The following is a 25,659-nucleotide window of genomic DNA, read 5'->3' as shown; positions in this document are numbered from 1 at the left end:
CTACGTATTCTCTTCTACTTCTTTGTTAGTCGATACAATTGGAGGAAGATGAAGGAGACGAGAGAGAGTTCATTTATCAATGTGATAAGATTCAATCCCTGTACATGAATGTAGCATAGCGTGTTTCATGCTATGTTTGTTTGATAAAGTCTGAGAGTTGTGGTAATTGTAAACTTAAACACAAAAGAACAAACTGCAGCTGCAGTGTAAGATTGTAGTAAATCAACATTGCTACATTTTGGAGCAATTCACATAATAGTGCAAGCTTCTGGGCCCATTCTCTCAATAGTATTACTCAAAAGTCTTTTTTCTAACAGCACTCAGTAGGACAGTTTTGCTGAATCACTCTTGTTGTTACATAATGGGCAGACCGCCCCTGTCCCATAACCCACCTGCTCCCCCTGGAATCACAGAGGGACGTATAGACCCATTTAGAATCGCATGATTTAAGGCGTTTTGCTAAGCTGTGAATCACACCGCTCAGGGGAAATGCAGTCTGTTTGATAAATAGGGCCAATTGTGAGTGTGCTCCCACTGAGAGCAAGTAAAGGTGAGGTGCATTTAAGGATAATACGCCTTCAGGACTTTAGAGATACTGACCAAATAAATAACTCACTCCTGGATAGTGGCTTGATCTAAAACTAATTAAAGTTAGAATATACAAGAGATAAACTAATGATAATTGTGCTTGCTTTTACTCCATTCAAATGGTTCTTTAATCAGACCAGACAGTTTATGTGACAGCCACCAGAGACCACGCTTTAAACAAGATGACTATGGTATTTACAGTATTTGGAACAAAGTTAATGGTATTGTGCTGGTGATTCACCTTCTCCTACATGAAAAGAATACAACTTGGTGAATAGTTGATATAACGAATAAATGTTATTGCTAGACCCAATATAGGTACGTCAGCCTAAAGTGAAGGGAACGTATAATAGATAGTGGAGATAAAAAGTGTAATTAAAAGCTGAGGAGGTTGATGGTTCTGCTGCTGCGGTGAAGATAAGCGGAGGATTATTTGTGGCAGTGATTATACCTGAAACATTATGAAGAAGGGTAAAAAGTCGTGTACATTGACGTGATGTTGAGGTGATTGGAGAGGTGAGGGTCGACAGACAAGTGTAACGTGCTGTGATTGAACACAAGGAGAAGAATAGTTTGAATTCACACATCAGTCTCATTTATTACTCTTCATTATTTATTTATGTTTGACTAATGACAATGATGTTTCCTGGCTTTGACTGCTGCATGGCCACCTGGACACATAATCAACTAATAATAAGAACAAATAATCTCCATGCATGGAAAGCATTATAATGACCTTAAACATACAATACATAAAACGTTCTTTAATATTTACTGTTATAGGTAGATCGAGCACATTCGTTATCACACCAAGGCAAATAAATAATAAATAAAATGAGTGTTTATTTTACCATTATTATTAGTATTATCTTGTCTTACGCTAGCTGTTTTTATTTTATTTTTTCTTCATTTTTCCCTCCATTCCTTATTAAGAAATGAGAGGTTTTGTCTATAGTTTTTGTTTATAAGAGTTTTGTTTATAAGAGTTCTTCTATTAAGAGTATTTTTAAACTTCCTATAAGTTATCTGTCCTTTTCCTCTGTATCTACCTGTGTTGCAACCATGAAATTTCCCCATGTGTGGACAATAAAGGATTATCTTATCTTATCTTAAAAATGTAAAAATCAGAAGAATTCCTTTTATTCATCTGCAAGGGGGAAATATTTTTGTTACGGACAATTACTGACCAGTATATTTAAAATTGTATGGTATGGTATGGTACACTGGTATGATAAAAAGCTTTACATTTGAACATACCTTTTGAAAATAAACTTCCCTCACAACATAATCACATGTTCTGGACCAGCTTTACCAGTAAGCTACCGTAAATATTTCTCAGCAGTTTGATGACGGCGACATTACTCAAAGCTATGATCAAAACTCATAGTAACATAAATCAGTGCACGTTGTCAAAATCGGTTCCAGTTTTATGATGAAGTAGAGTGAACATGATCTCCTGAACCCGTCTGTAGGTGTGAGTTCCCCTCTTCATGGGTGTGAGCCTCGGAGGCAGACTTTGGTTCGTCGACGAGCCGCCCTTCAGACCTCTGGACCCCAGCCCTGCCCTGTGCCCCGCCCCCTGGCCCCGCCTCACACCCGCCCACACATCATGGAAGAGTCATCGGCCGAACCCACGGACTCCAGCAGCACTCAGGGTGACGTACCACACCTCGGTAATGCACATTTGACTTGTTTTCTGAAGGGTCAGCATTGAATCATCCACATTGTCCTCTGCAGCCGCTGCTCTCACACCAGCACTTCAATTACTCTTACACTACATACATTCTATTTGTTGTTGAGATATTAAAACATTGCATTTATTTGATGGAGGAATGTAGAAGAGATGAATAGATTATAGCCGACTTTTGAGTTGCTGCGTGTTATTTTGTCCAGCCTTAAAGAAAGTCAGTCTAGCACTGATTTGTGAATATCATTTCAAGTAAAGTAAACCAATCAGCGACACGTGACATGTGTACCTGTTGTTTTTCTTTGCTATAGGGGAGACAGTGGCTGGAGTATTTCCAAATCTACTTGTGTGGTACAGATAAAAATGTCAAACTAACATTTGAGACTTACTATGTTGTTGATTTTCTATTGGAAGACCAGTTAACACCAGAACATCGATTTGGTTCATAATAGATTACTTGTTCTTTGTCCTATTTTAACAACACAATGTTCATCTTAGCAGCGCACCATGAGTGTGGCATGACATTTTTCCATTACAACCACTATAAAAACACAATTTTTTAGACAATAGAATCTTATTTTCAACACAAAATAATTGTAGTTTCTTACTATAAATGTGTTTCCACTTTTCAAACAATGATTTGTTCGAGTGTATAAAGCTTTAATGTGAATTAAATAGTCTAAAAGGGATATTTAGTGTTTCTACCTCCCCTTACTTATGCAACGCTTCAAAATGCGCATTACAAATGAGGTAATAGTATTGTAGTCAGTGTGGTCTAAACTGGTTTTGATAAATGCAAGACCGTTCTAAAACTTTTCTGGTCCAATACTTATGTGATTTTTTCCAGTATCAGTACCACATTTTTTGACACCCTACTGTCAGATAAGTTGGGCTAGAGTGGTGCAGGGAAAATCAAGCCTCTTTGGAGCAATACTAAACTGCCTTTCTCCGACTACAATTAGAATGTTGTATGGCCAGCCAAGCTAAAATACTGTGACCTTTCTTGACATACAATTCATTTCGGAATAGGTGAAGTCTGTTTTTAAATTCTTGAACAGAAAGCCTTTCAATAGGTTTCATAAAAAGCGTTGTCAATTGTAATTCCTGTCCTAATAGGTCTCCTTGACATGGGGTGCGTGTTTTGCCCTTTTCTTTGTGCTCATTGTGTTTGTTGCAGCTGTGAAGGATGTGAATGTGTTGTTGGAGAGCCGGAGGACGGAGGACAGCAGCAGTGTGTCCAGAGCAGAGGACGACTCCACTCTGCTCAACGCTGTCCCCTGCAGGAGCCCCAACAGCAAGTCCGACTCCAGTAACGTAGAGGTCAGAAATATGCTGATTACAATCTTAAAAGTAGAATTGGTTTAATTTACGCGTCTATGTGTGGATTCAGGGGAAAAATAAAGCGAGTGGACTGTGTTTCGTCGATGGAAAGAGACGAATTGACTACATCCTGGTTTATCGGAAGTCCAGTGTTCAGACAGAAAAGAGGGAGATATTTGAGAGGAACATCAGAGCAGAGGGGCTGCACATGGAGAAGGAGGTGAGCTCAAGTTGATTATATGAGATTTTCCACAAAGTGAAACCACAGGTGATCATCAAACAAGCACCAAGGTGATGGTTCAATTGCAGCTAAGTTCATACCGTTTGTTGAATCCTTCAATTTTGCCCTGAGGCTTTAAGTGAAGTTTTAAAGCAGCCGCTTTGACATGGATAAACAAAGTGGATAACGTATTTTGCCCAAGGCGACACTATCAGCGTATGTCATTGGTGGACAAACCAGAAAGGAACAAAATACTACTCCCAAATATTTTTGTCTCTGTATATTAATATAATATAGAGTGTAATCACTCATTCTTCCAGGAGTGTTCTATTGTTGAAAAATATTCAGTTTTAGTCACCTGGACAGTGTTCTCATCCAAGAGTCATTCTCAATCTACAAATTTTGTCTGAGTGCTTGGATATTTATTCTACAGGGCAGAAACTCCTGATAATAGCTTGTCCTGTATATCTATTTGTTTATGCTCTTTCCCAATCTTATTTGTTACCTATCAGGGGGGAGGATGTCAAAGACAAAAATCAGTACCTGATCTTTGTCTCCAACCATCCACTACGCACAAGGTGGTGATCAGGACATTACAACACAGAGTACAAGAAGTGCCCACCAGTTCAGAGGGCAAGAGGAAAAACATGTCCAGAACGCTCTCTCAGCCTGTGGTTACCCTGCTTGGGCTCTTAACAAAGTTAAAAGAGTTCAAATCCCCTATGTCTCTGGATAGTCTGAAAAACTACCGTGCAAAGGTTTTTTGACAGCACAAATTTCCTGTTTATTTTAAACCGGGCAATATATAAGACAAAAACTGGTTCACCCTAAGGACAAGATACTACTTAAAAAACAGAGCAATGTAATTTATTCTACCCAGTGCAGTGAGGAAAGTTGTAAAGAGCGGTACATAGGAGAGACTAAACAGCCACTTCACAAAAGGCTGTATCAACAGAAGAGACACGATAATTCAGGACCACTGAGCGCCTTAAAGCCACAAACCACAATTTTGTGTGTGTAACCGTGAGGACGAAGAGTCCAAGCAGAAGAGATGGTTTGAAAAATGAGTTAAGGAAGCATTTTTGTTTTAAAAAAGATAATTCCTCTTTAAACTGAAATAGATGTTTAAGGTTCAATCAATCCGGTTATATACAACAGCATTTTGAAGCCATGGGGCGGTGTTAGTCCTGGCCATTTTGATGCTAATCAGCAGCAGTCAGATAATGACAGGATTTATATGGCCCACCACAGGGCTGCTAGTAACAAATACGTTGTTTTGCTATTTGTTTAAGTTGAAACTTAAAACAGACAAGACAGCCTTTCATCAGGAAGTTCCACCCGGTGGGCCGGGTTTACTCAGCCCAGGGTAGGTCTCTAGTAGTTCTCTAGTCTGAGAACTTGGATATTTAATATCCAAGTTCTCAGACTAGATCTATAGATTGAGAATGACTTGTTAAAAAAAACTGCTTCATTCTATCTGTCGTGTGCATCTAACCACTAAATAAGTTCTGAGAAAGAAAATTATACTAGAAAATATAGAAAATATTCTTCCTTTCTTTCCCCCCCGCTTTGATTCAATGCAAGTCGTTTCCATCTGCAGCTGTTTGAGTGCCACTTTAAACACTGACGGATGTGTCTTTTCAATTGTTACTACAGGCATTATGGCTAGGACTCTTCTGCTGTACTTATGAGCTGCTAAATTACATCCATTTGGTACATTTCGCACACTTGAAACAATAAATGTGGATAAATGCTCTCTTTCAGGCCTCCTTAAAAAACAGTGATGTCATCTTCCTGAAGCTGCATGCTCCCTGGGACGTCCTCTGTCGATATGCAGAGATGATGAACATCCGGATGCCTTTTAGGTGTGAAACATGACCCAAACATTACTGGAAGAAGATTTGTAATAATCAAAACATCATGAAGCCATTTCCTTTTCCCCAAATGAACAAAACCCAAAGTCAATCATTTTAAAATCGCACAAATTAAAAAAAGTTAAAATGTTGCAGTTCAGAAATGGGCACAGTGCTCCGTTTAAACGTGTTTTAATTCTTGACTTTTTATAATAATTCACCTCTTAAGCAAATTGAATTCTCCAAATGAACTCAATAAATAAATAAAAGATTGTTGTTCTGCAATAATCAGCTTTTCTGATTTGATTTTTTTGATTGCTATAGAAGGAAACTCTTCTACAAACACAGACGCCACAAGTTCATGAGCAGGTGAGAAAACATTGAGCTCCACTGCAGTAGACGGATCTCGCCCTGGATATGTATTAAATAACACAGTCCTCTCTCTTCAAGAATGGAGAAGCGCATTAATAAGTTCCGGGGCTTTCTTCCTCGCAAACCCATGAAGTTCGCCGCCTCTCTGCCCGATCTGGAGGAGGGAGAGAGCTTCACTGCTCCGTTCAGTCGATCCAGGATTCACCAGTGAGTCCCTGGCACTTCAAACCTATACAATGATATGTATATTGGACTCTCAAAGAAGCTTTACATTGCATGATACATCAACTTCTTGCCCTAGGACTGCTGACAAAAACGTGTCTATCATTCTCTCATCTCACCTTTCTGTAGTAGGATCTCACCTAAACCACCGTCTCCCCATTTATAAAGACAATTAGACCTGTTGCGTTTAAATATACACATTTTAGAGGGGTAACAACCTTAAAAAAGTACAATATTTAAATGTTTATGATGACAATTAGGCTAATCCCTCAGTTTGGCTCAGATATGTTGTACAAAATGGTGGAAGAATGGGTCGAATATGGAAATGTGCCATCTCATGTCCATTCAAAGGACAGGTGAGGACTTGCAGATGTGTAACTCCTTTCATGTGTTGCGCCATAGTTTCATCATCCACAACAAAGACACCTTCTTTAATAACGCCACGAGGAGCCGCATTGTGCACCACATCCTGCAGAGGGTCAAGTATGAGGAGGGCAAGAACAAAATGGGTACGTTAACGCTGTATACACCTCACACAAAATCAAAGTCTTGGACCAGCAGCTGGCATGAATATAGTACATCTTTGTATTGTTACGTTTTGTTTGTTCAGGGATAAATCGTCTTTTGAATAATAACTCCTATGAGGCAGCCTTTCCTCTCCATGAGGTAGGATCAATTACACTGTATCTCAACGCTGAGTCCTGTGCCACTTTAAGCACGTGTGCTTTAAGATTTTAATTGTTACTACATTATTGCTCTTCTGCTGTACATATGAGCTGCTAATCTCACATTGTTGTATATTAATTGCATTGTATCTAATTATTTCAAAGAATGTTCCTCAGCATTCTAAATTGTACGAGTCTTTCATTAGGGAAGTTACCACAGTAAAAACCCGGTGCGGACTCACGGAGCAGAGAACCATCGACACCTGCTGTACGAGTGCTGGGCCTGGTGGGGCATGTGGTACAAATACCAGCCTCTCGACCTCATACGGTACATTATGCACTACGGTACAATTAACACTACTTTGATACTGGTACCTTAGTAATGTGCATATTTGTCATATTGGAAACCTGCCCTGCATAAAGTCCAATATTTTTCTTGAAATTCGTCAAACCAAAGGACATATGTATCAAAGAACCTGGGGCATTTGGACATTTCCACATAGATAAATTCTGCTAATACCACTTTTTTGAGTAAAGTATTTATTAACCCTGAACTTCTCTAAAAAGAAAAATAACGCAAGAATTGAGACCTATGTCCCAAATATACAATTGAAATCCCACTCCCAAATAATTTTAAGACTTTTAATAATGTTGTTTTTGAACCATGGACATTTTCCAAGTGCTCAGGAGTCTATTCTTAACCTAAATAAGGAGAAGAATTACAAAACTCTCCAAAAGGGTCTGCCAAACGCTGTATACTTTGAGAACCCCTTGTCCTATGCATGATGCGTGTGATGTTATTCTGTTTTAGGAGGTATTTTGGGGAGAAGATCGGCCTGTACTTTGCCTGGCTGGGTTGGTACACTGGGATGCTGTTCCCGGCGGCACTTGTTGGTTTGTTGGTTTTTCTCTATGGACTCTTTACACTGGAGCACTGCCAGGTCAGGTAAACATGCAACAGTAATGTCCTATTACTACACACTATTTATTATTATTATCATCATTAAGCACTTGTTTCAAATGTCCAAACCCCTTCAAAAACTGCTTTTTTCAGCTTTAAATCTTACTAGTTTTTTTCAGCAAAAATATCCATGTTTCATTAGGTGGTAATAGAGGAGGCCCTGTCTGTTTCAAGACTCATTCTTTTCATTTTTGCTCATAAAGTTCATATTGCGCTAACCATCTTTGATATTAGCTTAATTTTTTTGCTGGATTAAGTCTTGTTGTCATGGATGTGCTTGTTGTGCACCTGCAATAAAAATATCTTTATATGATCCATTTGTACACATTATTAAATTCATACAGTTCTTGTAAATTGTATGAAAATACTTTTTCTTTGTTCTTCAGTAAAGAGATCTGCGAGTCCACGGACATCGTCATGTGTCCCATCTGTGACCAGTACTGCCCGTATTTGAGACTATCGGATAGCTGTATCTATGCTAAGGTACCGTCCCTCAATTTCCGAAAAATGTGCACAGACTAAATAGATAGAATACGTGCGTGATGTATAAAACGTAATAATTGTGTGTGCTCAGGTGACCCATTTGTTCGACAATGGAGCCACGGTTTTCTTTGCTGTATTCATGGCAGTTTGGGGTAAGTTTATTCACCTCATAAATGTGTCTTTTGTACACTATGCATCCATCCACCACGTACATTATGGACTGCTATTCAATTTAAACTGTACACCAAGCACATACATGCAGCCTCCATGTTGAAAGACAGAAACATTGTCCCCTCTGCCACACCGCAGAGCTCAATTTAAAAAAAAGTCCTACATCATTTGGCGGTTTTCTGCACTGGATGCCCTTCCAGTTCCAGTCACGTTACTGTAGCAATGTCTTTGGGGACACAACAACATCATACGCTGAACATGCCCATGCTCCGGTTAGTAGCTGTTATAGTACTGTAAAACCAACCTAACTTACACAATAGCAGCTCGTCTCATCAAACCACAGTCATCTGGTCCTTGACAGTGATGTGGTGTGGCAAATGACATCCCACTCAGTTTAGAGAGCAGCAGAACAATTTACTCACATACACATAAGAACTTCAACGTTGTACAAGTTCCCATGAAATAGAAGTCTCAAAGTAATGACATTTTCCATCCACTGGTTCATATAGGTCATGTTCCTCTGAGGACAAGGTAGAGGTAATAGATTCACAAAGTGGTGGATCTATTGGTCTGCAAAGGTTCAGGTGCAGCAGTGTGCCTGTGAAGAGATGAAAAAACACATACTTAGAAGTTAAAATATTGGCTATGAAGACAGTTTATCTTCAGATTGTTTGTGTAGTATTGTGGGAGCATGAAATATACCAAATGGAGATTTATGAATGTTGTTAAATAAGACATATTATATGCTTTATGTCTGGTATTTAGTCATAACATATTACATTATGTTGATCATGATTTCATTATTTGTTGATTGACAGGGGGTGGGTTAAACAAGTTTTGTTTTTTTTGAGCACTCAAGCAAAGAATTAAGCTCTTTTCACTTTTAAATTACTGTTTAATCTAAATAATGTATGCATTTCATACTGGTAGCAACTTAAATATAAATTTGAATAAAATTAAGATAAGACAAGATAAGATAAGATATTCCTTTATTGTCCCACATGGGGAAATTTCATTGGTGCAACGCAGGTAGATACAGAGGTAGATACAGAAGAACAGATCACTTATAGGAAGTCTGAATTAAATATCTGTCTGCACTATTTATTTTTGCGTTTTTAAAAAATACTTACCCGTGCATTTTATTTTCGTTTCAGTTTTACATATGATTACTTGAAAAGAACACATAACTCCAAATAAATAAAGACTAAAGGTAAAAATAGGTCTTAATTCACTATGTATTTACCTATTTTCTGTGGGTTGTTGTGGTGCTGTTTGAAAGCCTCTTTTACTTTGTTGTCCAGTTTCCAACATCTGAACAAGAAGTACAGCACCAAACACAGCTGCAGGGCAAAGGTCAGCACTCCCAGCACCACTATGGCGTCCACCGCTGGGATCAAAGACAGATCAAGTGTAAACATCAGGGTTTAGCAGTATTTTGTTGTCTATTGATCTGCACTATGAAGTTCTGAATTCTGTTTTACCATCGAGGCTGTACTTGGAACATAATTGATTTCATATTCATTGTTTATCATGACTTAGTTATCGGTTGTGAATATAAGATGACCACCGTCCTTCCTTTGGTTTCCCTCCACAGCCACGTATCATATTTTGTTCATGATACAATATGGTGGAATTAAATGAAAAATGTTTCAACATTTTCTCTCTCGCAGAGAACAAATACTTTTCAGGTGTACAGGCTGTCAGAGAAAAAAATAAGTGTTGTCCTAACAAGAGTTGTAAGGAGAGGCAGAAGACTCAATATTATGTCTGAGGCAGCAGACGTTTATCAGTCTGGGAACCGGTGACTTGAATGTTCAACACAATTACACTAGTACTGCCTCTTCAAGCCTGACTAATCCTCCACACACAGGGGTTTAAATAGTAGCTCAGAAGGACAGCATGGAGACAAACTGACTGAGCAAGAACACCACTTCTGTGAGACGTGTTGACCAAGCAAAGTGATAATGTTAGAGAAGGAGACATGCTGTAACAGTGGGATGACGCCCGTCATAGATAGAACTAACCACTTAGAAATGACAACATTTAAAATGGCGGTAAATGCACCTTTTTAGTTGGCTGTCAACTGCCATTAAAAGTAACACAACAACAAAGACAACAACAACAATGGTATAACTGGGACACCAGATGCACCCGATTCTGAAAATTCTACAACAGAGGCTTTCAAAGTTGTTATACGTTGGCTATTATGATCTCTTTCCATGAATGACAATTGATAAAAACTAAAAATCATATGTTATTGTTGCTATATATTTGGATTTGAGGGCAAAGCTGACCAAATTACTGCAACGTTGTGTCATTTAATTTTGAATTTCTTGAGATGTACAAATGTTGAAAATTTATTTTAGACCCTGTTCCGATCTTTCTTAATCTTGTCAATAGAAATACAAACAGTGGGCGAGCGAAAGCCTTTCACTCACGTTGGTCAATACATCACAATAAGCTCAATTTACAACTTTAAACTTTGCAACAACAAGCCATTGAGAGTGACTGAGGAACTTTGGACGAAAAATTCACAAAAATACTGAAAACTATCAAAGAAACTCCAAAAAGTACAAAAACGTTTAGAAGTACGAAAAAAATCTAAAAAAAAAAACAACAAACCTGAAAAAGAAAACCTTAAAAAAAAAAACTGGAAACCTACAATTACTAGAATTCTAAAAGTACAAAAAAGTACCACAATGTAGTACTACAACATAGAACTACAAATACTGCAAATAGTACTAGAATAACTACAATTCTAAAAGTGCAGAAAATACTACAAACATTGAAAGTCCTGAAAAAATGTGTACAAACTACTACAAAGCTTAAAAGATCCGATACCACCCTGACCTGGAAAACAACAAATTTAGCTAGAGTGTAACTGAAATTCCACCTAAAATACAACAAAAAATTACGAAAAGTAATAGCAAGAATCACGCGACGCGACCAGTGAAAAGTGACGAAAAACAGGTGTTTCTATAATAATAAAAACTACTACTGGAACAAATAGTGACTCTGGAAACATCTGCGGTTTTATATTTGTTTTATATATGTTTCATATTTGAGTGACTAATGTTACCGCAGTCACTCAAATATAAAACATCTAAAATATATTTATACTGACCGGCCACAGACAGCTGTGAGGTGGACTCCCACTGAATGCTGGGTTCAGAAGGGTCCAGAGACTCCGTGTGGTTCGTTAATAATCCCATTAGTCCTCAAACCTGCAAAAGACATTTCAGCGTTGTAAAGTTTTTTATGGTAGGTCAAAGTTCATCTGAACACAATGTCACACACTTTAAAAATGAAACTAGGTGATAATGAGTGGGTTTTGCTCTCTAGCTCATAATGTCATTGTGTCTGTTTACACTGGTGGTATTTTTGAGAATAATACACTAGTTTAGTCATATATTTCTAGACTTGTCCAGTCCAATAATAGTTAAAAAAGGCACATTTAGAACACTGTGTCGACAGGTTTAAATAGCGTCCAAAGTCCAACTGATCAGAGACAGTAAAACATGAATAATAGCATTAAAAAAGCTATACTTTAAGGTAATTTATTTCCACAAATCACCAATAAGTCTGTACGTACTGTTAAGTTATTGTGAGCACATATTTTGTTGATCTTACCAAAACAGTTTTAAAAAAGCTATTTGAATTATTTTGCAACTAATAAAGCAAAATAACACATGGTGTGTGTTTGCACATAGTGTTATTATAGCTGCATAGACCTATATACTTCAAATAGCCTAATGACGGGTTGTATCAACAAATTAAGTTGAAGACAATACCTTTGACTAAATCCTTAGAAGTTGTTTTCCAAAAGAAGTTCAGTTTATGCAGAACGTCCACTCCAAATGGTCAGATTGGATCATTTGTGCAAGTTGAGTTTGTTCTGCTCACTTCAGAGGGAAGAGTCAGCCTCTCTCTCGTTCTCTCTCTTTCTCTCTGTTGCTGTCTCTCTCATGTGAACAGGAATGCAAATGAGAGTCTATGGGACTTTGGTCTCAAACAACTTCTCCTGTCCTGGGAGGGACTGTCTCTGTTAATTAATACTGTGCTTTTAGATTATTTAACCCATACAAAAATAAATAAATAATTAAAGCCTCGGTAGCGGGGATGATGGCTCTATCCTCCCGCGCGACCTCCTTCCCGCGCGACCGCCTTCCCGCGCGACCGCCTTCCCGCGCGACCGCCTTCCCGCGCGACCGCCTTCCCGCGCGACCTCCTTCCCGCACGACCTCCTTCTCCTTTTTTGTATTAATCATACTTATCCACCATACTGTCCACCATATTTGGAGGTGTTTCCCACTTTGACCTTCTAGCCCGTACTCTGCACAGATGTTTCTGCACACCTGGTTATGGCGCTCCATGTGTGCTTTCCCTGCCAGCATCTTGCACCCTGCAGTTATGTGCAGGATGGTCTCAGGGCCCTCTTTGCACAGCCTACACCTTGGGTCTTGTCTGGTGTGGTAGATCTGGGCCTTTATTGATCTGGTGTTCAGGGCCTGCTCCTGTGCTGCCATGATCAGGGTCTCTGTGTTATCCTTCAGTCTGGCCCCCATCTTTGGTCTGTATCTCCTCCTTTGACCACCTTTTTATTCCTGCAGGGTCTGATCACTGGCAGGGCGTAACTGTTTATTACCCCGGACTTGTTCTTCCATTGAGCTGGCTTTTAGGACTTGCCTCACTCGTTTTTATTTAGGTATTTGTCTTTTGCCACTTTCCTTGTTGCCTCTTTGAGGTTGCCATTTGCCTGTGGGATTTCAAGGTACTTGTAACTGTTCTCAATGTCTATTGTTATGGCTGTTGTAATGGCTATTGTTCCTTCAGTGTGGACCACCTTCCCTCTCTTTGTCACCATCCATCTACACTTCTTTAGCCCGAATGACATTCCGATGTCTGAGCTGTAGATCCTGGTGGTGTGGTTCAGTGAGTCGATGTCTCGTTCGCTCTTAACGTACAGCATGTCATCCATGTAGAGGAGGTGACTGATCGTGGCCCCGTTCCTGAGTCGTATTGTGGATATTGATCAAATTATTGTCATGTCTGTGTCCTATTTATCGTGAGTCAAGACGATCTTGCTGCATATGGGTCACAATAAACTATTCTGTGTATTTGAACTATTCTGTGTATTTTCTGATCATCTGTGGACTAGTCTAAACAATCTTAAAGCGGACGTCATAGCAAAGGTCAGGCCATTTTTATCAGACCCAAGCAACAGCAATATAAAACACAGCTAAATCTTGTGAAGAGTCGAATCTCAGCTGCAAGACGAACAACATGCTACTGCTTAGCCTGTTTTTCCATATTTTCATCAAATAAAGAACTTGAGAACGATCTTCGCCTCTCGCAGTCTGTATAGACTAAACTTCGACAGTATCCATAGCGAGTCTTGTTGATTATTTGGCTCAAGGGGTTCTGGCTTGTCATTGGCTTCAAGGGTGTTTTTTTTTGCAGTGAAGTCTATGTTAATGTTGTACATCTCCAAGCAGCTTCAGTGTTTGAAGTATTATATTAATATATTATTTTTTAGACTGATCACATTTCCTTGTTTACCTTAAGTTTCCTTAAGTTTAGAATATTTTATATTATATGATGTAGGTTATAATGAGCCTTTTTTAATTCCTCTTCATAGTTAACATTATGAGGCCATGTCTCCATTTGTTGTACCTTTTGTATACATTCTATACAGTTTGAAACACAAGGCATTTTGTTCTCCAGTGTTTTGTGGTCTGCTTTAATGCAGTTATTTCAGTTATTTGGAAGATACAAAATCTTCTGCTCTTCTCTCTTCATTTGTCTTGATGGTATTCTTGTGGTATTTGTCTTGAAATGAAAATGTTTTTCCCAGTATTCATGTCTAGAAGAACTCCTGTACAGTATTTTTTATTTTATTCTTTCTCAACTAAAAAGAGAACATTTTCTGCTTGAATGCTGCAGACATTCCATTAAACTCTCATTAAAATGGTCCCTGCTGTTACAGTAAGAGTGCAAGAGGTCAACTTTTATTTCACAATATATTCACTAAAGCATCAATAGATAAGCATAAAGAAGGATCTCACTCATTAGCTCACTTGTTTACTACACTGAGTACTGTAAACTAAGTACCACCAACAACAGTATTTTCCACTGTTTTTGCTTTGTTTTTTACAGCCACAGTTTTTCTGGAGTTCTGGAAAAGACGCAGAGCAGTGCTGGCCTACGACTGGGACCTGGTGGACTGGGAGGAAGAGGAGGTGAACAACACAGAGCGCACACATGGAGTCATTTCATTTCTATTTTACGTACAGTATTTAATCACTTGTTCCATATAAATAGTTATACAATAAAAAACTGTTTGAAAAATGACCCTATTTGACAACAGCCATTACAGACCAAACTCCAGTGGCCCGTGGTGTCAGCGAGTCGTGCTGAGTACAATGTTTTAAAGTGTCAACGTGTCAGTCATAATGTGGCTCTGTGAAGGCTGCGACTGCGGGAGACGGAGTCAAACTTTCACCCTTTGTCGCACTGCGGAAATATAGAAAAGTGTGAATTATAATGTGTGTAAAGTGACAGTCCAAACATTTGATCAGTAACATAATAAACAGCTGATGAATCACACTTCTTTGTTATATTTATTGAATTATTATTTTTCTACCGTACAAACCACCAACATCAAATACAAATGTATAAATATAATCACTTAATTGGACAAGAAAAAATATTGGTGCTTTATTAATTATAACAATATGATCAAACCATGTTTTTTAGGAGGAAATCCGGCCCCAGTTTGAGGCCAAATACTCAAAGAAAGAGCGGATGAACCCAATTTCAGGCAAACCAGAGCCGTACCAGGCCTTCACGGACAAGTACAGCCGGCTCGTGGTGTCGGCCTCTGGCATCTTCTTCATGGTGAGGCATTTGTTGAAATGTGTACATCTTGATACAGCATGTTTTTTTAAGATAAGATAAAATAATCCTTTATTGTCCACACATGGGGAAATTTCGGTGTTACAACGCCGCAGTTACAGGGGGAAAGGACAGATAACTTAAGTTTCACCAAGAAAAACAAACAAACAAAAAAACACTCTTAATAGAAAAACTCTTATAAACAAAACAAAAAAATCTTATTAACAAAACTCTCATTTCTTTATAGGGAATGGAGGGAAAAAAAAAAAAAAAGATACAAATAAAATGATAATAAATAAAATAATAATAAAATAAAGTAAAGTAAAAATAGCTAGCATAGGACTAAATAATACTAATACTAATTGTAAGCAAACACTCTTATTTACATCAGTTATATGCACATGAATATGGACTTAATTGCTTGTGAGTACGACAGTAATTGCTCATGAATATGACGGTATTGCACATGGTTAAGTCAGTATTGCACATGAATATGACGGTATTGCACATGATTAAGTCAGTCAAGTATTGCATGTGTTCAGGGCTAGCAGTGTTTGTTATACAGTATATTCTTTTATCCATTGTCCTACGAGTATTACACTTTGCGATGTAAATTTTGAGGCTTAGATAAAGTCTGGCGGTGAAATAATGTGCTCCTGATCCATCTTGCGTGTCACAGATTCTGGTGGTGATAGCGGCGGTGTTCGGCATAGTCATTTACCGCGTGATTACCGTTAGCACGTTCGCGGCGTTTGGCTGGGCTCTGATCAGGAACAACTCTCAGGTGGCCACCACGGGAACCGCGGTCTGCATCAACTTCTGCGTCATCATGCTCCTCAATGTGGTACGTCAGGTCAATGCATATATACTGTCCCATATGTCACTGAAGACGTGTAAATATCTCACCGTTTGGTGATGTCGTTTACAGCTCTATGAAAAAGTTGCCCTCCTTCTCACAAACCTTGGTACGTCAACTGTTTGATAAAGGTATTTGGGTTGCGTTGATTTGTGAGATTCTTGCGCATTCACAATCATGATAAGTTGTCTACACACAAATAAGAACATGATCAACATACAGTAGTTCTCTTCTCGTGTCCCTTGAGCAGGAATACAAAAATGTTAGCTTAGGCTGCCCCAAATAAATTGTATGTTTGCTGTAATCCGACCCAAAATTTTTCAAGTCAGGCGGTAGTTAGGTAAATTCTTTTTTCTTTTTCTTTTAAGGCATAAAAAAATCTAAATTTGTATATAAAATCCACCCATTTAATGATAATTAACTCGACTTAGTTTGAATGTTCGGACGCTTTGGCATCATTTTGACAAAATGTTGATATTTTTTTTCAGTCTGCATTTTTTTTACCAAGTCGGTCGGGTCACGGCAAACAGACATATTTTTTTGCTCTGCCTTATCAACTTCATTTCATTATGTATTTTATTTTGTGGCATATAAGCTACATACAGTATGTTGACCTTTAAAGCTCATGACATTATACTGGTAACAACATGTCCACATACATTAGAAAGAGTGTGTATTGTCATGTTTATCCTCGGGACATGTGTCCACAGAGCAGCCTAGGACAGAGTCGGAGTGGGAGAACAGCTTCACTCTCAAGATGTTCCTCTTTCAGTTCGTAAACCTCAACTCCTCCACCTTCTACATCGCCTTCTTTCTCGGACGGTCAGTGTCTCACAGACTCTTAATATTGTGTGTCATTTTGGCATTTTGCAGGACTGAAATTAATCCAAACAAGGACTACGGACGAAGACATATCTGAGAGATAAATTGTGCTAAGAGAGAACAAGGTCTAAACCACACAAATCAAACCAGATTCAGACAGGCTCAAACTAATATGCATGCTTTTTTATTTTTTAGATTGACTTTTGACTCTTTAGCGTGACTGCAGGGAGATATCTTCTGTGCATTAGCAACAATCATAATATATATATATATATATACATATATACTCTGCAGGGAAGGAAACTTACAAATCAACAGCATATTTTCGCACACTTTTTATGTATTTACTTGCAATTGGGCGTCATTTTTGCCATGTTTATCCAAATATCTTCCACAACCTAAAATGTTTTGTAATGTTTGTATTTTTGTACGATTGCACAGGTTCACAGGGCGACCCGGTGCCTATCTCCGCCTCATCAATCGCTGGAAACTGGAAGAGGTGAGACATTTCCCCCTGTCCTATAAAGGAACACCAGCTCTTAGTATTACAGGCTCCAGTGTTTTAAACGGGACGACCTCCTTCAGTTACTGCAGAACGCCCTTAGACTCTGCAGAAGTACACGTGTCAGCGGTGCTTATGGGGCTGTTACACACTCCACTGAACTAAAGCCTAAAGGCCTGAGCTGGCCGTTTGCAGAGAGCTGGGATAATGGTATTACAGAAAAGAAATTCTAACTGGAATGTGTCTAAACGTGTCGTGTCTTTTGCTACGTAGTTCGGCACCAAAATAAACAAAACACACCAAGTTAAATGCAAAGGTTTAAGTTATAGTGTACCAAGGTAATTTATTTGCAATTGTGTTACTTCCATCCTTTGTTTTATAATCGGTTTATTTAAGTGGCTTCTCTTCTCAGCCACTGTATGATTTCATTATGAATTTCAACTTCCTCATTTAGGTTATGCTTGATAAGTTGATAAAGGAATGTGTTTTGTGACGTTTTTTCAATCCGGCAAATTATAACATTAAAAAAGGTCTTGCAGCAGTTCCTTTCACAAACATGCTTATCTTGTAATAATTATTGATGACTGGATTTGGCAAGTTACACAAGAAATATGAATTACAAGCATCTGCCTGTGCAATAATTGAATAGTCAGATGTCAAACTGCTCATGTGGGTTTAATTTTTCAAGGATTTTTACAGTAGACAGTTGTTCTGCGCCGTACAAGCGATCAGGAAAGTGCTTTATCAAGTTAGACAGACACATAATGGTCCATAACATTCCTTTATATCCGATGGTTTTTTTTGCAGTATGAACTTATAATCTACTGTTCTCTAACTTAGCATCAAGCGGGCTGAAATGAAGCTCAGAAAGGATTGTTTTTGATGCTAAATTTACCCACAACTAATCACACGCCAGTGAATATACAGTACTAATCCAAGAAAACTGCAGTTGTCTCCGCACTGTTGTTCTGTCCCCTCATAGTGACAGTACACATCGCTCCATTTCAAATATTGTAGACTGTATTTTTTGTATTTTTTGTATATATGTTTGTTTCTAACCAAACTAAAGGCCCGAGAGTTTAGTTTAGTTTAGTTTATTAAGATCCCCATTAGCTCCTGCAAACCAGTTGCTGTTCTTCCTGGGGTCTCCTCAAATTCATTACATACATTTCTTTATATACCCAACCCACCCCTACACACGCACTCACACACCCCTAAACACACGCACACATACCTCACACACACACGCACTCACACACACACACACACACACACACATGCACACATACCTCACACACACACACACACACACGCACACATACCTCACACACACACATACCTCACACACACACACGCACACATACCTCACACACACACACGCACACAGACCTCACACACACACACACACACGCACACATACCTCACACACACACGCACACAGACCTCACACACACACACACACACACACACACATGCACACATACCTCACACACACACACGCACACATACCTCACACACACACATACCTCACACACACACACGCACACATACCTCACACACACACACACACACACACACACATACACACACACACACACGCACACATACCTCACACACACACATACCTCACACACACACACGCACACAAACCTCACACACACATACACACACACACACGAAAGCCCAAGGTATTATATACATCTACCTACATACATACAGTATATATACATATATATAAGATAAGATAAGATAATACGATAATAATCCTTTATTGTCCACACATGGGGAAATTTCATTGTTGCAACGCAGGTAGATACAGAGGAAAAGAACAGATAACTTATAGGAAGTTTGAAAATATATATATATATATATATATATATATATATATATATATATATATATATATATATAGTTATACTACCACTATCATTGCCATAATTAGTAATCAAATCTTAACTCCATCCCTGAAGCACATTATTGTGTAAAAAGGAAAAGCTTTAACTTCTTTTGTAATAACTTTTTGTTATTTTCTAGCAACAAAAAAACAGGCAATGCATTCCATGTAACCATGGCCCGATAAACAACAGTGCACTGCATTCTATTGGCAGCACACAGCTTATATTACTACTTTGTCGAGTTTCATAATTGTGATTTCATAATATCTGTGAGAGAGGATGTCCAAGCCCCCAACAGCATGAAAGGATGGGTCAAATACTGAAATCTAATATGACAATAATACAGTATAACTTCACTGTTAATTCAAAACAGATTTTCAAAATAAAAATAATACATTTCATCCAGAGGAACAATTTCTCAGCTCATTATCTAAGGAAAAAATGACCTGTATATGACTTTGTCTTGCCCTCAGTGCCATCCCAGCGGCTGCCTCATTGACCTGTGTCTGCAGATGGGCATCATCATGGTCCTCAAACAAACCTGGAACAACGTCATTGAACTGGGCTCTCCGTACGTCCTTTACACTATCCAAATTGATTACATAGATGGACAAATAGAGGACAAATATTAGCAATAGATAATAAATAAAAACACAGAGACACAGAGAAGAGAGAGTTCTTTTTAGAGTTCTTTCCGTTACTAAAGAGTTCATTAGACGAAATAAGGTGAGACAGAACTACCATTATATTGTTACATGTCGAGCAATATCCATAATTGTGCTCAAGCCTGCATTAGTGTCGTATAGTGTTGAATTGCTTGTTTCTGTAGAATTCTGCAGAACTGGTGGACTCGCCGCAGACTCAGGAAAGACCACGGCCTGAGCGCAAAGTCGTCTTTTCCTCAGTGGGAGCGCGATTACAACCTGCAGCCGATGAACGAATACGGACTGTTTGACGAATACTTGGAGATGAGTATGTCGTCTCTTTCGCTGGCACTGGGCGTTTGTGTATTAAAGTGACAGTTGATGGATGACATCAGCTCTAATCTGCTCAAAAACAAAATTTTTCATCTGGGGATGTTTGGCGTCAATGTTACGTAAGCGTGATTAACGATAGCGTGAGCTGAGCCCAGAGGCTTTACGTGCTCCAAGTTATGTATTTGATTTTGATGGCACGCGTTCTGATCCTTTGTGGCCACTGCATCCAAGGTTTTGTCCATCTTCAGGTCTGTGTTTGTTACCAAGAGCCACAAACACAGGGCTTCACAAAAATAATAAGTTAAAGCTTGTCAATTTCAAATGCAAGAAAATAGAAAATAAGAATTGTTATTAGTTTGGAATATCATTTGACTTTCTCAGAGTGGTAGTTTGATTTAATTTCCCCCCAAAGTTCAGTTAGTTCTTGTGTTTTGACCACATGAGTATTGCATGCCGTTAACAGTTACAGTTTCCCGTGATAAATAACGCCTTTCTCTGTTCCCGTTTCAGTTCTGCAGTTCGGGTTCACCACCATCTTTGTGGCGGCGTTTCCTCTGGCTCCGCTCTTGGCTTTGCTCAACAACATCATCGAGATCCGTCTGGACGCGTACAAGTTTGTGACACAGTGGCGACGACCTTTGCCCTCACAAGAAAAAGACATCGGCAAGTTTCTGTCATAACAAATTATATGCATGCGTCATACAAGTAAGCATGAGGGACAAACGTATAACTGACAATCAAATCATAAAAAAATGACTTGTATCGTATTGTGTCCGTACAGAATGAGACATTTTCGAGTATATTATGTTAGATTACTTATGAGTTAACTAACAAATGGCCTGAAACCTGGTCTTGTTGCACGTTGTGTCTTGCTGCAGGGATCTGGTATGGCATTTTGGAGGGCATCGGCATTCTAGCGGTCATCACCAACGCCTTCGTCATCGCCGTGACCTCGGACTTCATCCCTCGCCTGGTTTACGCCTTCAAGTACGGGCCGTGCGCGGGACAGGGCCGGGCGGGACAAGGGTCGGTCAAAACTTCGAGTTGTCCGCTCAGTGCAGCCGTTTCTACTGATCGGTCGTAATGGTTAAAAAACGCCTGCCTCTGTGCCCGCAGTTGCATGATCGGGTACGTGAACGCCAGTCTGTCCATTTTCCGAGTGTCCGACTTTGAGGGGAGATCGCATCCAAAGACAAATGGGTCGGAGCAGTTTGGTGAAGCTGTGGAGTATTGCAGGTGAGTCAGTCTTTTAAAGTTTTAGCAAGATTTATATTGTGCGCGATGCAGACGTGACCAGATGACCCAGAATGACAGACTTTTATTCACACGTGCTACTACTTTCACTGCAACAACAGCTCTAATTCATACTGGCAGCACAACTAGAACTACAACAAAACAGTCATGTTAAGAAATGCTTTTTATTGCTAATTAAATGCTATAAAGAGTGTTTTTACAAGAGTTTTTGTTTTATAAGAGTTTTGTTCATAAGAGTGTTTTTTTATCTTCCTCTGTATCTACCTGCGTTGCAACAATGACATTTCCCCATGTGTAGACAATAAAGGAATATCTTATCTTATCTTATTTTTAGGTTGGTTTTTTTCAACCGTTATACTCAAATTACTTTGGTATGTTGGTTTTAATTTGATTTCATTGACGTTTTCCCCCCAATAAAGTACAAAACTGAACTTTCTCTCACTCAAATACGGCTTATATTAAGACTCACGTACATTTACTCTGTTATAGTTCCTTTAGTCACTTTTAAGATAAATTGGTCTTCTCAGAGTACTATTTGGACCACAGTACTTGACAGATATATTTGACGGTGCTCTTTTGGTAACGCTCTCCACTGTGAGTAAGTCATAAAGTGAGTGATAAAACTTTAAAGTTGACATTATTAAATGATTATGAACATTTGTGTTTCTTGCACCACTCTTTCAGATAAGACTACTTTGTCCTTTTATTTGAGTAACATATTTCTTAATTCCATTTTTTGGCTTCTCTGGCTGTCTGTATCCTATTGAGTGTGAACATCTGAATGACGTCTCTTGATAAATTGGCTGTATTTCGTCCTCTCGCATAATCAGCACATTGTGTCCTTCCAAACTCACAAACTATCCATCACAATTCCACCGCACATTAAACATTACACGTTTAGCAGACACATTTCAGAGCAGAAACATCAATAATATTTAAAGTCCCCGTCTCTCTTTGTGCAGGTACAGGGACTACAGAGAACCCCCGGACTCTGCTGAACCGTACTCCTACACTCTGCAGTTCTGGCACGTTCTGGCCGCTCGGCTCGCATTCATCATCGTTTTTGAGGTCAGTGATTTGACGCAGACGGATACAAACGGCGGGATACGTGTTTTTTACCGTCCTGTCTCCGGACCGTGACAGCTCCGCTCCGTCTTGTTCCCTTGTGTGTCTCTGGGTGGTCGATGCAACATGGATTCTGGACGCTGCTGTGGTTTTTGAACGATGTTTGAAGTGGCACGTGTTTTTAAAGGTGCACTGTGTCACTGTTCACTATCTGCTCGCCTTCGTGGAGACGTTAGCATGGCGAGAGACAGGCTTGATCAGTGGAGAGGCGAGCCCACTCACTGTTGTAATGCTTATAATAAAAACACATGTAATTTATTGAATACAAAATACTGTTGTGTAGATACATTCAAACTGTGGGAACTTCCAGGCAAATAAATTACATGTTGCACCTTTAATTTAACTCAACCACTCCATGAAAACTATGAGTGTCATAAATGAGTAGGAGTTCATCAATTAACTAGTACTAATTGATGGACTCCTGCTAAATTATGACATTAAATGAGTAGATGTGATCGTGTATATCGTGTTTGTGCATAATGTTTTTCAGGTAAATTAACGTGTGGTATGACATTTGTATAAAAGTGTCAGTTTATTTCCATGGTACAGAATAATAATAATACTTATGGATGTATGGGCCTTTCTTAGTACAGTTTACATGTCCCCTGTACCTGTCATGCTAATATTCCAGCTCCTCCTGACCAAATCCTACACAAAGTTCTAGTCAACCACTGTTCCTGAATGCAGTGAACATATCCCTTTGGGGACAGTAAAAGTACATATTAAACCTTGACCTTGCTTTATCCCATTTGAACTTCCTTAAACACTGGTCTTGCTCCTGCAGCACATGGTGTTTGCCATAAAGACCCTGATCGCGTACCTGATCCCAGACCTGCCCAAAGACCTGCGGGACCGGATGAGGCGAGAGAAGTACCTGATCCAGGAGATGATGTATGAGGCCGAGCTGGAGAGACTGCAGAAGGAGAAGAACGAGAGGAGGAGGAGGGGTAAGGGCCAGAACAAAGAGTGGCCCTGAACGCACCAGGCTTTGAACGCACCACGAAGGTACTATTGAAGGATAATAATATTAAGTCGGATGTTTTGTACACACACCCAAACACCAGTCGCCAGTTTAATTTGGTCATTTCTACAATTGTGAGTCCTTTCTGGTGTAGACTTAAGATTAGATTATGATTTTGCCAATATTTCATCTCAAGCTACTCACTGTCACCAGCAGAGGACACAAACATGTGGCCAAGCTTTCTTTGTGAAAGCTTTTTTTGGGTTTCAGAATGATTTAATGAATGTATTACTTTTTGTACACACAATAATACATCTTGTGATTAACAATTTAAATAGAATATTATAGCCTTTAAATGAGAAATTGTCCTCAAAATGTTGTCTATAACACGAAGTTGTAACTATGAATACATATACTCTGTTGTAATACTATTATGAATACTAGTAAGGGCCAAAATGAGGTTATAATATTTTATATGATCTTGAAAAGCTTATAAAAAAAGAATCCTTACAATTTTATTTGGGGCTGAATAAAAACAAAACGCTGTCCTGAAATGGTCAAATCGTCTCTTTTGCATTTTCAGGTGCAGTGATTATTGAAAGCACAGCAGAGAAAAGAGATTAAGATCACAGCATCGTCCTCTATTCAACTCTGTGAGAGCAGCGCCCCCCAGTGGACACATGGTGCACATGGAACTTAAGAACTGCAGACGGGGTTTGGCTGCTTTTATTTGTGTATTTTTTACAGAGTTGACTGAACAGTGTAAATCATCAGGTACTGAATGTAAATGTATAAATACTTAAAAGAGCTAACTGAATGACACTGTTTACAATTCTCCTTTTTCAGGGGCCGACTTATTGCTTTACTGTAATGATAACGGAATAATTTAAAGAATGTACACTTATATTATGTAGAGTAGCAGGATAAAAATATAGACTGCAATTTGCTCAGAGGGAATTTAGATTGATTCATGAATGAATAAACATGATTTATTATTTAAAATGGAATTGTTGCGTGATTTCTTTGACAGTGCAGTTAATCGACTCTTTTTGTAGAGCACAATTTGTACAAAATCTAATGCAAAGTGCTTTACAGACATTAAAGCATACATTAAAATCACAATGCCCAAAAAAACAAAATTTCCTCAGTCCTAGAAAGTAGTTATTGAACAACATTTTTTAGTGTGATAAATCAGCTATAACACATGAAGTGAACGTTACACGATCCTATTTGTGGTATATTATCCACCAGCAGGGGGCGACTTAGTACTTCTTATGTACACATATCAGCATCAACTATACTTTCTCACTAATGTATAGCTATATTTCATTATTTTATGTTTTGGCAACTGAATTGGATAAAACAAAGTGCAGCGTCAACACACTTTTCAATCTTATACAATCAATTAATCAATTAAAGTTTCAATCAATTAGTTAACTTTAAAAACAAATAGGAAAGCCCAATGACAGCCAGTCTCCCAGGAACAGGCACAAACATTTTAATAATAGATCAATATTGAACCCCATGAGCATTCATTCCCAACTTTCCATTTTATTCTCCAAAAATGATTTTCTCAGTTCATTTTTGCTGCTCGGTGAGTGGATTACGGTGTCATGGTAAACCTCTGCTCAAACTGCACTTTGGTGATTAAAATGGCTCACAGTTTTGCTTCCTGTGCGACTCCGGTGGTGATTTGTAAGAGGATTAATTGTGCACAGGCGTTTTGAGAGTTACATAAGTCAAATCAGGATCAAACAACACGTCCCAGGTTTTGGATCGATGCCTTTTGACATGTCAAAAAGTGAGGAATAAAGTAGTACTCCATTTAAAG

At 38.8% G+C, this 25,659-nt stretch overlaps 1 protein-coding gene across 2 annotated transcripts in view; it reads left to right on the top strand.

Moving 5' to 3' along the window:
* Positions 1 to 24,835, top strand: part of LOC140368091 (anoctamin-4-like) — a 43,673-nt gene extending 18,838 nt beyond the window's left edge. For both annotated transcript variants that reach the window (XM_072454962.1, XM_072454963.1), the window contains 26 exons: positions 2,061 to 2,261; positions 3,453 to 3,595; positions 3,666 to 3,815; positions 5,580 to 5,680; positions 5,993 to 6,037; positions 6,119 to 6,247; positions 6,665 to 6,771; positions 6,873 to 6,928; positions 7,134 to 7,255; positions 7,739 to 7,873; positions 8,275 to 8,371; positions 8,463 to 8,523; positions 14,699 to 14,781; positions 15,299 to 15,439; positions 16,116 to 16,280; positions 16,365 to 16,401; positions 17,003 to 17,114; positions 17,556 to 17,613; positions 19,985 to 20,082; positions 20,341 to 20,483; positions 20,999 to 21,151; positions 21,367 to 21,514; positions 21,605 to 21,724; positions 22,705 to 22,810; positions 23,652 to 23,872; positions 24,412 to 24,835. In XM_072454962.1, the coding sequence (XP_072311063.1) occupies positions 2,061 to 2,261; positions 3,453 to 3,595; positions 3,666 to 3,815; positions 5,580 to 5,680; positions 5,993 to 6,037; positions 6,119 to 6,247; positions 6,665 to 6,771; positions 6,873 to 6,928; positions 7,134 to 7,255; positions 7,739 to 7,873; positions 8,275 to 8,371; positions 8,463 to 8,523; positions 14,699 to 14,781; positions 15,299 to 15,439; positions 16,116 to 16,280; positions 16,365 to 16,401; positions 17,003 to 17,114; positions 17,556 to 17,613; positions 19,985 to 20,082; positions 20,341 to 20,483; positions 20,999 to 21,151; positions 21,367 to 21,514; positions 21,605 to 21,724; positions 22,705 to 22,810; positions 23,652 to 23,843 (2,903 nt within the window). In that variant the 3' untranslated portion in view covers positions 23,844 to 23,872; positions 24,412 to 24,835. The remainder of the gene's footprint in view (positions 1 to 2,060; positions 2,262 to 3,452; positions 3,596 to 3,665; positions 3,816 to 5,579; positions 5,681 to 5,992; positions 6,038 to 6,118; positions 6,248 to 6,664; positions 6,772 to 6,872; positions 6,929 to 7,133; positions 7,256 to 7,738; positions 7,874 to 8,274; positions 8,372 to 8,462; positions 8,524 to 14,698; positions 14,782 to 15,298; positions 15,440 to 16,115; positions 16,281 to 16,364; positions 16,402 to 17,002; positions 17,115 to 17,555; positions 17,614 to 19,984; positions 20,083 to 20,340; positions 20,484 to 20,998; positions 21,152 to 21,366; positions 21,515 to 21,604; positions 21,725 to 22,704; positions 22,811 to 23,651; positions 23,873 to 24,411) is intronic.
* Positions 24,836 to 25,659: the final 824 nt, after the last annotated feature.

The sequence above is a fragment of the Eucyclogobius newberryi genome, unplaced genomic scaffold (genome assembly GCF_026437365.1).
Source record: "Eucyclogobius newberryi isolate DKJ021-1_F unplaced genomic scaffold, fEucNew1.0.hap1 SCAF_2, whole genome shotgun sequence".
NCBI classification, from domain to species: domain Eukaryota; kingdom Metazoa; phylum Chordata; class Actinopteri; order Gobiiformes; family Gobiidae; genus Eucyclogobius; species Eucyclogobius newberryi.
The sequence above is the reverse complement of the archived record's forward strand: the minus strand, read 5'-3'. Positions and strand labels throughout refer to the sequence as shown.